Below are 13,687 nucleotides of genomic sequence, written 5' to 3'. Positions count from 1 at the left end.
TGAATTCAAAATCCTGCTCCTCACATACAAGGTCTTAAATAATCAGGCCCCATCTTATCTTAATGACCTTGTAGTACCATATCACCCCATTAGAGCACTTCGCTCTCGCTCTGCAGGCCTACTTGTTGTTCCTAGAGTATTTAAACGTAGAATGGGAGGGAGAGCCTTCAGTTTTCAGGCCCCTCTTCTGTGGAACCAGCTTCCAGTTTGGATTCGGGAGACAGACACTATCTCTACTTTCATGATTAGGCTTAAAACTTTCCTTTTTGCTAAAGCATATAGTTAGGGCTGGACCAGGTGACCCTGAATCCTCCCTTAGTTATGCTGCAATAGACGTAGGCTGCCGGGGATTCCCATGATGCATTGAGTTTTGCCTTTCCAGTCACCTTTCTCACTCACTATGTGTTAATAGACCTCTCTGCATTGAATCATATCTGTTATTAACCTCTGTCTCTCTTCCACAGCATGTCTTTTATCCTGTCTTCCTTCTCTCACCCCAACCAGTCGCAGCAGATGGCCGCCCCTCCCTGAGCCTGGTTCTGCCGGAGGTTTCTTCCTGTTAAAAGGGAGTTTTTCCTTCCCACTGTCGCCAAAGTGCTTGCTCATAGGGGGTCATATGATTGTTGGGTTTTTCTCTGTATCTATGAACTACCTTGAGGCGACTTTTGTTGTGATTTGGCGCTATATAAATAAAATTGAATTGAACAGAATCCTCTCTCCAGGAAATCACTCTGCAGGTGGGGGAGATATAGGGGAGGCGGAGAACTCAGCCTGGGTGTCTATTGTCTTGTGTAGTCTGGAAGATGAGTGGATGACAGGGTGGGTGCAGTTTTCTCTGTGGTGGGGTCGGGTGGGCTGTCCCGGGCTCTGTGGGGCCAGGCGGCACTACTGAACAGGCGAGGCCCTGGGGTGCAGGTGTGCCACCAGGGTTCAGGGGAGGCATCCCCCCCTTTGTCCCCTTCTGGCTGCCTGTGCCTCAATTTCATCCCACAATTTAGACATTCACATTACTCACACTCTCATAGCACATACATATAGGACCTTGGGGGTGGGCACGCTACACAGCATCCAGAAGACCATTAGAGTGTACAACCTCACCCCTGGCGCCGTTGCCCACCTCTCAATTTTAAATACACATATACATTGAGGGCTATCAGGAGGGGCGATGCACTTACCTGCTGCTCTCTGGCAGGTAGCTCCATGCTCTCCTGGGTTTTAAATGCACCTTAGAACACACATGCATCAACACTACATATGAGCAGGCGGAGGGAGGTTTGGAGTCTTCACACACCCCCGTTCTCTGTTGCCTGTTGGGGCGTGGGGGCTGGGAGGAGGAGTTGGCCGTCCGATTGGGGTCTGGAATGTGGGCCTCCCTGCTGCTGCGGAGTCGGGGCGGTCTTCTTCTCTCCACCCCAGGGAAGAGGGTAACACTATCTGGGTCTGGGTGCAGGTTCCCCCTCCAGGGGCAAGGGTACCTAGACCTAGAGTACGCTTGGGGAGTGTGATTGTGTGTACAGTGTCTATTTATGTCTGTCTCCACGTTGGGTGAGTGCTGAGAAATGTGCAGGGGTTAGAGTTAGGTAGCACAATAATATTCAATATTTAGTATTTACTGTTATATTCACATAGATCATCGCGATGATGTTGTTTATTATATTGCTCTGTTGTTGTTTTTTTGCTTGTTTTCTCTTTTTTCTTTCTCAACAGGTGATCCAGGTGATTTATATATGTATTTTTTGTCTGTTTGTTTGTTTTTTTTGTTTTTTTTCCCCTTTATCACCGTTCCTCTTCCCTGCTGTTTTTCTTTCCCTCTTTCTTTCTCCCTTTTCTTTCCCCCAGTCATGTCTGTCCCGTGTGTAGCAAGCAAAAATAAAATAAAATAAACAATGAAAGCAAAGATGAATCAAATAGACCAATACGGCAAGGCCGGGATGGTCCATTTGGTAAAGTAAATCCGTTGGGCATCTTTCTTTGCCTTTAGACAATAATTCTGATGGCAAAAGAACCAAACAGGACAGGCGAAGAAACAAAAAAAGAAAAAGATCAACCGTGCCAACAAAAACCTGATTCCAGTGAAGCATACTCAACAATCATAATAGATATCTGGACTGATTTTTTTTTTCTTTTTTTGCAGTGGTGATTAGCACTGTTGCCTCCTGAGTTTGACTTCACCTTGTGACCAGGGTCTTGTGTTGAGTTTGTATGATCTCCCCGTGTTTGTGTGGGTTGTCTCCACGTATTCTGGCTTCCTCCCACAGTCCAAAGACATGCTGTTAGTGGGGTTAGGTTAACTGATGATTATAAGTTGCATATAGCTGTGAATGGTTGTCTGTCTCTCTATATTAGCCCTGCGAAAAAGTGATGACCTATCCAAGGTGTACCCTGCTTCTAGCCTTATTGTAGCTGGGATTGGCTCCAGCCCCCCTGCAACTCTGAAAAGGATACGTGGAAGAGAACTGATGGATGGATGGATGGATGGTTTTAAAAATTTGCAGTATAAAAAAAGAGCAGAAATTAATTGAATTATTGTTATTAAAACACATAATCACGCATCCATTAAAACGATGCTCTGTTTTATTACCATTTATGTTAGATAGTGTTTTATGTTGAATCTATTTCACACATTAATGCATAAAGATCAAATAATTATTGTAAATTGTGCAAATAATTATACTAATACAGACGGAAATCTTCAACAGACATCACTATATTATAACATGTCTACAGGTAAAATTTGACTTAACTTATACATCAAGTATCACACAAGAAAATAAACAGGTAATGGGTATAATAGTGTAAAGATGTGTAAGGGCATGTCACCTTTGAAATAAAACAACTGAAATGTGCCAAAATATGCTTTGAGGTGCTTTTAAAGATACAGACAATTCTCCTTTACATATCATTAGGCATTGCACTCTTTCCACTGTGGAAAGTGCTCTATAAATCACCTTATGACTTACACACATATCTTTTGAGATGCTATAGGTTAGCTCTTTCACTACCATCATCTACAACTAAATACAATCAACTCAGATTTCCTGTTTTATAAATAGCATTGTAGTCTAGTTTTGGCTCTGAGGCTCCAGATTGCTCACTACACCATGGCTGGAAAAGCAAAAGATCCCAACAGCAGAACCACAAAGGTGACGATGTGGCTCTCTCCACTCTGGGTGCCGCTGCCAGAGCCGCTGTTGCTGGTCTGATTGCGAGTAGTTTTAGTACTCAGTCCTGTTGATGCAGTGGTTGTCCCCATGACCTAAAGAGCAAACCAACAGAATTTATGACACTGCATTGTGCTGTATGATATTGTATACTTTACATGTAATAACTTTATGTTCAGGCCGAGATTTTAAAGCAATGCATTAACACTGAAAAAATGTAAAAGCAGGATAGTTTTTCCATCAAAAATAATCTTGGTTCACTGGTAAGATTTCCTCACGTACTTTATACATTTATTTATTTTAGTGTATACGTTTTTCATTTTTCTTTGAATTCAAAGAAATATGAAAAAACAAAGATTTCCATTTTATTTATTCATTTATTCTGTACTTTTATCTTTTTTGATCATTTCTTACAGCTGGTAATGTATTTCATCTACAAGTAAATACAATAAACTCTGATTTGCTGTGTGATAAATAACATTGTAGTCTAATTCTGCCTCTGAGACTCCAGATTACCCACTGCACTGTGGCTTAAAAAGCAAAAGATCCAAACAGCAGAGCCACAGAGGTGGCAATGCGACTCTATCCTCTCTTTGCATTCAATTGACTATGTGCACGAGAAAATGCTAACTTCCTGGTTTGAGACCGGATGTGGGGTGGTACATTTCCGGTAGCTTTACTTTGCGGTCAATCGCTACTGCGAAGATATACTCCAAAATCATGTCCAAAACTTGAAAACGGAAAGATCGCGTTAAGTTACAAAGAGCAGAAGGTGGGAACACTCACCACTGTTGTGTCATAAAAAAATCTAATGATCAATTTTGACGTTTAAAGAGTTTAGATCGATCAGTTGTTTATCACTCAACACAAGCAGAACTGCATTACTGCAGCAGAAGACACATCGTCCACATTCAGAAGCACATCTCTGTATAGTGACTGGTCTTATGATTTAAACAGGCAAATGCATTCAAACTACAGATGAACTATAGTCAAATCAGATGTTTCCCCGTTATGTCGATATCAGCTAGTCAAGTACATACCTACACAGCATGTTAACAAACCGTGAAAAAAAAGCCACACAAAAAAATGAATGATTGCTGGTAAGGGTTTCTATACATTAGTATTTACGAAGGGTATGTTGTGACTTACCTTCAAAATTACAGTGGTCCCTCACTATAACACGTTTCACATTTCACCTCGCTGTTTCGCAGATTTTTTAGTGCAAGTTTGCATGCTTTTTTTTCCCTCCGTGACGTCTCTCCTGTACAGTACAGAATCGCTGCATCGATTGCTAGCAGTGTGACTCTGAAGTGCAGTACTGTATGTCCACGATGTCCACCAAACATTTTGCACCGTCAAAAAATAAAATTGGCTACTTGATTTCACCTATCGCTGGTTATTTTTATAACATAAGACCCGCGATAAACGAGGGACCGCTGTTTACTGATACTGAGAAATATGACATTTGAATCCCTTTTCTCGTTTGCTCTGAGGCGCAGGGAAAAAATATCGACAAGTCGATGAACATCATTTACAGATATATTGGGTAAATGCCCAAGACATCTATAGAAACGTAAATCGCCGCTTCATTCATTCATTTGCTTAACTTGTTTTGGACCGTAAACAGGGCGTGAATAGGACACCGGAAACAAAGCTCCCCACAGGAGTTTCCGCACCGGAAGTAGCATATGCTAACGTGCACATAGTCAATTAGTTTTCATTTATACAGTGGCAAATCACAGCAACAGTTGCCTCCAGGTGCTTTGTAGTCACCTTGGTTGACGATACCCCTGTGGCTGTGGTCGTCGTGCTGGTGGAAGCCTGGGTGCCGCTGCCAGAGCCACTGTTGCTGCTAGTCTTACTGTCAGTAGTGGTAGTACTCAGACCTGTTGATGCAGTGGTTGTGCTCATGTCCTAAAGAGCAAAGCAACAAAATTTATGACACTCTGTTGTGCTGGATTTTACAGAGTATGATATTGTATGCTTTACATGTAATAACTTTACGTTCAGGCCGAGATTTTAAAGCAATGCATTAACACTGAAAAATACAGAAGCAGGATAGATATTCCATCAAAAACAATCTTGGTTCACTGGTAAGATTTCCTCAAGTATTTTTTTTTATTAATTTAATAATTTATACATTTTTTTGTTTTATATTTATTGTAGTGTGTGTTTGATCACATTACTTTCAATTCAAAGAAATATGAAAAACAAAGATTTCCTTTTTTTTTTTTTACTTTTATCTTTTTTGATTATTTCTTGCAGCTGGTAATGTATTTCATCTACAAGTAAATACAATAAACTCTGATTTGCTGTGTGATAAATAACATTGTAGTCTAGTTCTGTCTCTGAGACTCCAGATTACCCACTGCACTATGGCTTAAAAAGCAAAAGATCCAAACAGCAGAGCCACAGAGGTGGCAATGTGACTCTAATCTGTCTTTGCAATCAATTGACTATGTGCACGAGAAAATGCTAACTTCCTGGTTTGAGACCGGATGTGGGGTGGTACATTTCCGGTAGCTTTACTTTGCGGTCAATCGCTACTGCGAAGATATACTCCAAAATCATGTCCAAAACTTGAAAACGGAAAGATCGCGTTAAGTTACAAAGAGCAGAAGGTGGGGACACTCACCACCTTTGTGTCATAAAAAAATCTAATGATCAATTTTGACGTTTAAAGAGTTTAGATCGATCAGTTGTTTATCACTCAACACAAGCAGAACTGCATTACTGCAGCAGAAGACACATCTCTGTATAGTGACTGGTCTTGTGATTTAAACAGGCAAATGTTCAGCATTCAAACTACAGCTGAACTATAGTCAAACCAGATGTTTCCCCGTTATGTCGATATCAGCTAGTCAAGTACATACCTACACAGCATGTTAACAAACCGTGAAAAAAAACCCACACAAAAAAATGAATGATTGCTGGTAAGGGTTTCTATACATTAGTATTTACGAAGGGTATGTTGTGACTTACCTTCAAAATTACAGTGGTCCCTCACTATAACACGTTTCACATTTCACCTTGCTGTTTCGCAGATTTTTTAGTGCAAGTTTGCATGCTTTTTTTCCCTCCGTGACATCTCTCCTGTACAGTACAGAATCGCTGCATCGATCGCTAGCAGTGTGACTCTGAAGTGCAGTACTGTATGTCAACGATGTCCACCAAACATTTTGCACCGTCAAAAAATAAAATTGGCTACTTGATTTCACCTATCGCTGGTTATTTTTATAACATAAGACCCGCGATAAACGAGGGACCGCTGTTTACTGATACTGAGAAATATGACATTTGAATCCCTTTTCTCGTTTGCTCTGAGGCGCAGGGAAAAAATATCGACAAGTCGATGAACATCATTTACAGATATATTGGGTAAATGCCCAAGACATCTATAGAAACGTAAATCGCCGCTTCATTCATTCATTTGCTTAACTTGTTTTGGACTGTAAACAGGGCGTGAATAGGACACCGGAAACAAAGCTCCCCACAGGAGTTTCCGCACCGGAAGTAGCATATGCTAACGTGCACATAGTCAATTAGTTTTCATTTATACAGTGGCAAATCACAGCAACAGTTGCCTCCAGGTGCTTTGTAGTCACCTTGGTTGACGATACCCCTGTGGCTGTGGTCGTCGTGCTGGTGGAAGCCTGGGTGCCGCTGCCAGAGCCACTGTTGCTGCTAGTCTTACTGTCAGTAGTGGTAGTACTCAGACCTGTTGATGCAGTGGTTGTGCTCATGTCCTAAAGAGCAAAGCAACAAAATTTATGACACTCTGTTGTGCTGGATTTTACAGAGTATGATATTGTATGCTTTACATGTAATAACTTTACGTTCAGGCCGAGATTTTAAAGCAATGCATTAACACTGAAAAATACAGAAGCAGGATAGATATTCCATCAAAAACAATCTTGGTTCACTGGTAAGATTTCCTCAAGTATTTTTTTTTATTAATTTAATAATTTATACATTTTTTTTGTTTTATATTTATTGTAGTGTGTGTTTGATCACATTACTTTCAATTCAAAGAAATATGAAAAACAAAGATTTCCTTTTTTTTTTTTTACTTTTATCTTTTTTGATTATTTCTTGCAGCTGGTAATGTATTTCATCTACAAGTAAATACAATAAACTCTGATTTGCTGTGTGATAAATAACACTGTAGTCTAGTTCTGTCTCTGAGACTTCAGATTGCCCACTGCACTATGGTTTAAAAAGCAAAAGGTCCAAACAGCAGAGCCACAGAGGTGGCAATGCGACTCTATCCTCTCTTTGCATTCAATTAGTTTTCATTTATACAGTGGCAAATCACAGCAACAGTTGCCTCGAGGTGCTTTGTAGTCACCTTGGTTGACGATACCCCTGCGGCTGTGGTCGTCGTGCTGGTGGAAGCCTGGGTGCCGCTGCCAGAGCCACTGTTGCTGCTAGTCTTACTGTCAGTTGTGGCAGTATTAGTAGCCGGGGATAAATTGTAGGTAGAATTGAGTCCTTCTGCTGCAGACATTAGCGGCGCATGCTAAAGAGCAAACCAACAGAATTTATGACACTGAATAATAAATTAATAAAACTGACACTACAAATGATATTGTATACTTTATATGTAATAATTGCCCATTAAGGAAGTGATTTCAATGCAATGCATTAACACTGAAAAATACAGAAGCAGGATAGATATTCCATCAAAAACAATCTTGGTTCACTGGTAAGATTTCCTCAAGTATTTTTTTTTATTAATTTAATAATTTATACATTTTTTTGTTTTATATTTATTGTAGTGTGTGTTTGATCACATTACTTTCAATTCAAAGAAATATGAAAAACAAAGATTTCCTTTTTTTTTTTTTACTTTTATCTTTTTTGATTATTTCTTGCAGCTGGTAATGTATTTCATCTACAAGTAAATACAATAAACTCTGATTTGCTGTGTGATAAATAACATTGTAGTCTAGTTCTGTCTCTGAGACTCCAGATTACCCACTGCACTATGGCTTAAAAAGCAAAAGATCCAAACAGCAGAGCCACAGAGGTGGCAATGTGACTCTAATCTGTCTTTGCAATCAATTGACTATGTGCACGAGAAAATGCTAACTTCCTGGTTTGAGACCGGATGTGGGGTGGTACATTTCCGGTAGCTTTACTTTGCGGTCAATCGCTACTGCGAAGATATACTCCAAAATCATGTCCAAAACTTGAAAACGGAAAGATCGCGTTAAGTTACAAAGAGCAGAAGGTGGGGACACTCACCACCTTTGTGTCATAAAAAAATCTAATGATCAATTTTGACGTTTAAAGAGTTTAGATCGATCAGTTGTTTATCACTCAACACAAGCAGAACTGCATTACTGCAGCAGAAGACACATCGTCCACATTCAGAAGCACATCTCTGTATAGTGACTGGTCTTGTGATTTAAACAGGCAAATGTTCAGCATTCAAACTACAGCTGAACTATAGTCAAACCAGATGTTTCCCCGTTATGTCGATATCAGCTAGTCAAGTACATACCTACACAGCATGTTAACAAACCGTGAAAAAAAACCCACACAAAAAAATGAATGATTGCTGGTAAGGGTTTCTATACATTAGTATTTACGAAGGGTATGTTGTGACTTACCTTCAAAATTACAGTGGTCCCTCACTATAACACGTTTCACATTTCACCTTGCTGTTTCGCAGATTTTTTAGTGCAAGTTTGCATGCTTTTTTTCCCTCCGTGACATCTCTCCTGTACAGTACAGAATCGCTGCATCGATCGCTAGCAGTGTGACTCTGAAGTGCAGTACTGTATGTCAACGATGTCCACCAAACATTTTGCACCGTCAAAAAATAAAATTGGCTACTTGATTTCACCTATCGCTGGTTATTTTTATAACATAAGACCCGCGATAAACGAGGGACCGCTGTTTACTGATACTGAGAAATATGACATTTGAATCCCTTTTCTCGTTTGCTCTGAGGCGCAGGGAAAAAATATCGACAAGTCGATGAACATCATTTACAGATATATTGGGTAAATGCCCAAGACATCTATAGAAACGTAAATCGCCGCTTCATTCATTCATTTGCTTAACTTGTTTTGGACTGTAAACAGGGCGTGAATAGGACACCGGAAACAAAGCTCCCCACAGGAGTTTCCGCACCGGAAGTAGCATATGCTAACGTGCACATAGTCAATTAGTTTTCATTTATACAGTGGCAAATCACAGCAACAGTTGCCTCCAGGTGCTTTGTAGTCACCTTGGTTGACGATACCCCTGTGGCTGTGGTCGTCGTGCTGGTGGAAGCCTGGGTGCCGCTGCCAGAGCCACTGTTGCTGCTAGTCTTACTGTCAGTAGTGGTAGTACTCAGACCTGTTGATGCAGTGGTTGTGCTCATGTCCTAAAGAGCAAAGCAACAAAATTTATGACACTCTGTTGTGCTGGATTTTACAGAGTATGATATTGTATGCTTTACATGTAATAACTTTACGTTCAGGCCGAGATTTTAAAGCAATGCATTAACACTGAAAAATACAGAAGCAGGATAGATATTCCATCAAAAACAATCTTGGTTCACTGGTAAGATTTCCTCAAGTATTTTTTTTTATTAATTTAATAATTTATACATTTTTTTTGTTTTATATTTATTGTAGTGTGTGTTTGATCACATTACTTTCAATTCAAAGAAATATGAAAAACAAAGATTTCCTTTTTTTTTTTTACTTTTATCTTTTTTGATTATTTCTTGCAGCTGGTAATGTATTTCATCTACAAGTAAATACAATAAACTCTGATTTGCTGTGTGATAAATAACACTGTAGTCTAGTTCTGTCTCTGAGACTTCAGATTGCCCACTGCACTATGGTTTAAAAAGCAAAAGGTCCAAACAGCAGAGCCACAGAGGTGGCAATGCGACTCTATCCTCTCTTTGCATTCAATTAGTTTTCATTTATACAGTGGCAAATCACAGCAACAGTTGCCTCGAGGTGCTTTGTAGTCACCTTGGTTGACGATACCCCTGCGGCTGTGGTCGTCGTGCTGGTGGAAGCCTGGGTGCCGCTGCCAGAGCCACTGTTGCTGCTAGTCTTACTGTCAGTTGTGGCAGTATTAGTAGCCGGGGATAAATTGTAGGTAGAATTGAGTCCTTCTGCTGCAGACATTAGCGGCGCATGCTAAAGAGCAAACCAACAGAATTTATGACACTGAATAATAAATTAATAAAACTGACACTACAAATGATATTGTATACTTTATATGTAATAATTGCCCATTAAGGAAGTGATTTCAATGCAATGCATTAACACTGAAAAATACAGAAGCAGGATAGATATTCCATCAAAAACAATCTTGGTTCACTGGTAAGATTTCCTCAAGTATTTTTTTTTATTAATTTAATAATTTATACATTTTTTTGTTTTATATTTATTGTAGTGTGTGTTTGATCACATTACTTTCAATTCAAAGAAATATGAAAAACAAAGATTTCCTTTTTTTTTTTTTACTTTTATCTTTTTTGATTATTTCTTGCAGCTGGTAATGTATTTCATCTACAAGTAAATACAATAAACTCTGATTTGCTGTGTGATAAATAACACTGTAGTCTAGTTCTGTCTCTGAGACTTCAGATTGCCCACTGCACTATGGTTTAAAAAGCAAAAGGTCCAAACAGCAGAGCCACAGAGGTGGCAATGCGACTCTATCCTCTCTTTGCATTCAATTAGTTTTCATTTATACAGTGGCAAATCACAGCAACAGTTGCCTCGAGGTGCTTTGTAGTCACCTTGGTTGACGATACCCCTGCGGCTGTGGTCGTCGTGCTGGTGGAAGCCTGGGTGCCGCTGCCAGAGCCACTGTTGCTGTTAGTCTCACTGTCAGTTGTGGTAGTATTAGTAGCTGGGGATAAATTGTAGGTAGGATCGGGTCCTTTTGCTGCAGACATTAGCGGCGCATGCTAAAGAGCAAACCAACAGAATTTATGACACTGAATAATAAATTAATAAAACTGACACTACAAATTATATTGTATACTTTATATGTAATAATTGCCCATTAAGGAAGTGATTTCAATGCAATGCATTAACAGTGAAAAATATGAATCAGAATAGTTTTTCCATCAAAAATCATCTTGGCTCACTGGTTAGAATTCCCTGAATATTAATTAATTTATTTATTTAAGTGTGTTTGATCAACAAAGATTGCTGTTTGTTTCTTGTTTATTTTTTGTTACATTCATTCTTTTTTACTTTTAATTTCAAGTCTTACCTTGGAAAAGGGAAATCCCAGCAGAGTCAGGAAAGGCAGCGCCAGGAAAAAGTACTTCATATTGCTTGAAATATAATTTCCTCTTGAAAGCTAACAGCTTAAAATATCTTGTTAAAATGTGATTTGTTTCCCGTACTCAAGTCTTTGTTTTGTACAATATGTGCTCTCTTCCAAAGCTGGCCTTTTTATATTGCATTCACCTTGTTCACCTGTCAGCCTCCACCCAAGTGATGGACCACAAATGCAAAACTTTACACTGTGCCAAATGAAACCTAACCTATGGATGTGATACCTTCTCTCTAATGTCTTTCTTGTGTCTCAGGCTGCTGACTCGATGCTATTTTTATTCTTTTGTAGAACTCCAACCCTAAACTTACTCAACAGTTTCAAATAACATGTTATTTTACCTCATTTTCTTTCATCTTGTTTAATTAGGCAGTGTTGTAAAGTACAATGTTTCACTGAAGTTTTTGTCTGATGTGATCCTTTTTAAAGTAGCAACAGTACATCAACAGCTCCACAACTACATTTACTTTAACCTTTCAAAGTTCAAACAGCACGCTGATTTGTCAGGCTTACAGTTAGGCCCATAAATATTTGGACAGAGACAACTTCTTTTTCTAATTTCGTTCTGTACATTACCACAATGCATTTTAAATGAAACGACTCAGATGGAGGTAAAGTGCAGACTTTCAGCTTCAATTCAGTGGGTTCAACAAAAAGACTGCATAAAAATGTGAAGAACTAAAACATCTTTAACACAATCCTTTCATTTCACTAAATATTCACATTTCAGGAAAATAAAATGTTCATTTCTAATACTTTGCTGCTAATAACCGGCTGAAGTCTTGAACTCATGGACTTCACCAGATGCTGGCTTTCCTCCTTTTTAGACCTTGACTGCAGGAGCTTTCAGTTGCTGTTTGTTTGTGGGCCTTTCAGTTCAAAGTTTAGTCTTCCACAAGTGGCATGCATGCTCAGTTGGGTTAAGATCACGTGACTGACTTGGTCATTCAGGAATATTCCAAGGAATATTCCAATTTTTTGCTTTAATAATCTCCTGGGCTGCTTTGGCTGTATGTTTTGGGTCATTGTCCATCTACCAAATCAATTTGACTGCATTCAGCTGGATTTGAGCATGTCTCTTTTTTTAAATCTAGCCTTTATCTTCTTGAGGCTTATGAGTAGCTTGCACCTTGCAGTGAACTCTCTTTGTTTATTTTCATGCAGTCTTCTCTTTATGGCAGACTTTGATATTGATACACCTACCTCCTGGAGAGTGTTGTTCACTTGGTTGGTAGTTGTGAAGGTGTCAGGATCCTGGGTCTCTTCACCCAGCTTTTTTAGTTCTTTGTGATTTTTGTATTTTGTCGAGTACTCATGTGATTTATTCTATGGTTTCTAGTTTTGATCCCTTGCCCCTCATGTTTCTCTGTGCCCCTCTTTTCTGTGTAAAGTCTGTGTTTCTTGGTCTGTGTCTTCGCATGTTTTGAGTTTCTTGTGTTTTCTGTCACTCTGTATTGTGAATTATGTTCTCATGGTTGGTCTTTTGTTACTCCCTCGAGTCTAGTTTCTTGTGTTCCAGGATTTCCCTCTGTGTATTATTTATCATCTCTAGTCTTTTGGTTCTTCGCCTTATGGTTATGTCTCTGTGTTTCTTAGTTGCTTTGTCTCTACTATGTCAAGTTCATGCCTCAATGTTATACTTCCTGTTTTACTTTGAAGGTCTGTGTCTGATGTGAGTGTATCCTACTTTGCTTCCTTGTCTCTTCAGTTCTGATTTCCCCCAGCTGTGCTCTCCTTCTGTGTCTCATTCCCTTGTTATTCCCCAGTGTATTTAAGCCCTGTGTTTCTCTGTGTCAGTGTTGCGTCGTCACTCTAGCTGTGTGTTTCCTCGTGTGCCTTGTAGTGTAGTTTATAGTTTCCCCAGTGAGGTTTAGTTTTGTATGCTTTTCCCCTGCAAGCGAATAAAGCTGAGTGTTTTGAGTTCATCCCTCGAGTCTGAGTGCCTGCATTTTGGGTCCAACTCCTGGCTGCCACACAGCACTTCCTGACAGAAGGGATTTCTCATTACCACTGAAGTGATTCTGCGATTATCCACCCGTTTTTTTCCGTGGACGTTCGGGTCTTTAGACTTTGTCACTCCTAATATTCACCAGTGCTTTCGGTTCGGTACGCATATGTATCGAATAATACAAAATGTTTTATTTATTTTATCAACTTTTCTTCTGACGATGCTGTCTATGTTGAGCGCTCAGTGGATCTGCGTTCGACTACTCTGCCTA

General features: G+C 39.5%; 1 protein-coding gene across 1 annotated transcript; it reads right to left on the bottom strand.

Annotated features, from left to right (window-relative positions):
- Positions 1-2,575: 2,575 nt before the first annotated feature.
- Positions 2,576-11,462, bottom strand: LOC309698228 (uncharacterized protein; the record flags this gene model as incomplete). Its single annotated transcript, XM_082520527.1, has 7 exons — positions 2,576-3,256; positions 4,935-5,075; positions 6,767-6,907; positions 9,400-9,540; positions 10,142-10,312; positions 10,921-11,091; positions 11,403-11,462. 7 exons carry the CDS (start codon positions 11,460-11,462, stop codon positions 3,095-3,097), a joined length of 987 nt encoding a protein of 328 aa, XP_082376653.1. The 3' UTR covers positions 2,576-3,094.
- Between the last annotated feature and the right edge of the window lie 2,225 nt (positions 11,463-13,687).

The sequence above is a fragment of the Aulonocara stuartgranti genome (assembly GCF_965226115.1).
Source record: "Aulonocara stuartgranti genome assembly, chromosome: 22".
Classification (NCBI taxonomy): domain Eukaryota; kingdom Metazoa; phylum Chordata; class Actinopteri; order Cichliformes; family Cichlidae; genus Aulonocara; species Aulonocara stuartgranti.
This window is presented reverse-complemented; position numbering and strand designations above follow the sequence as displayed.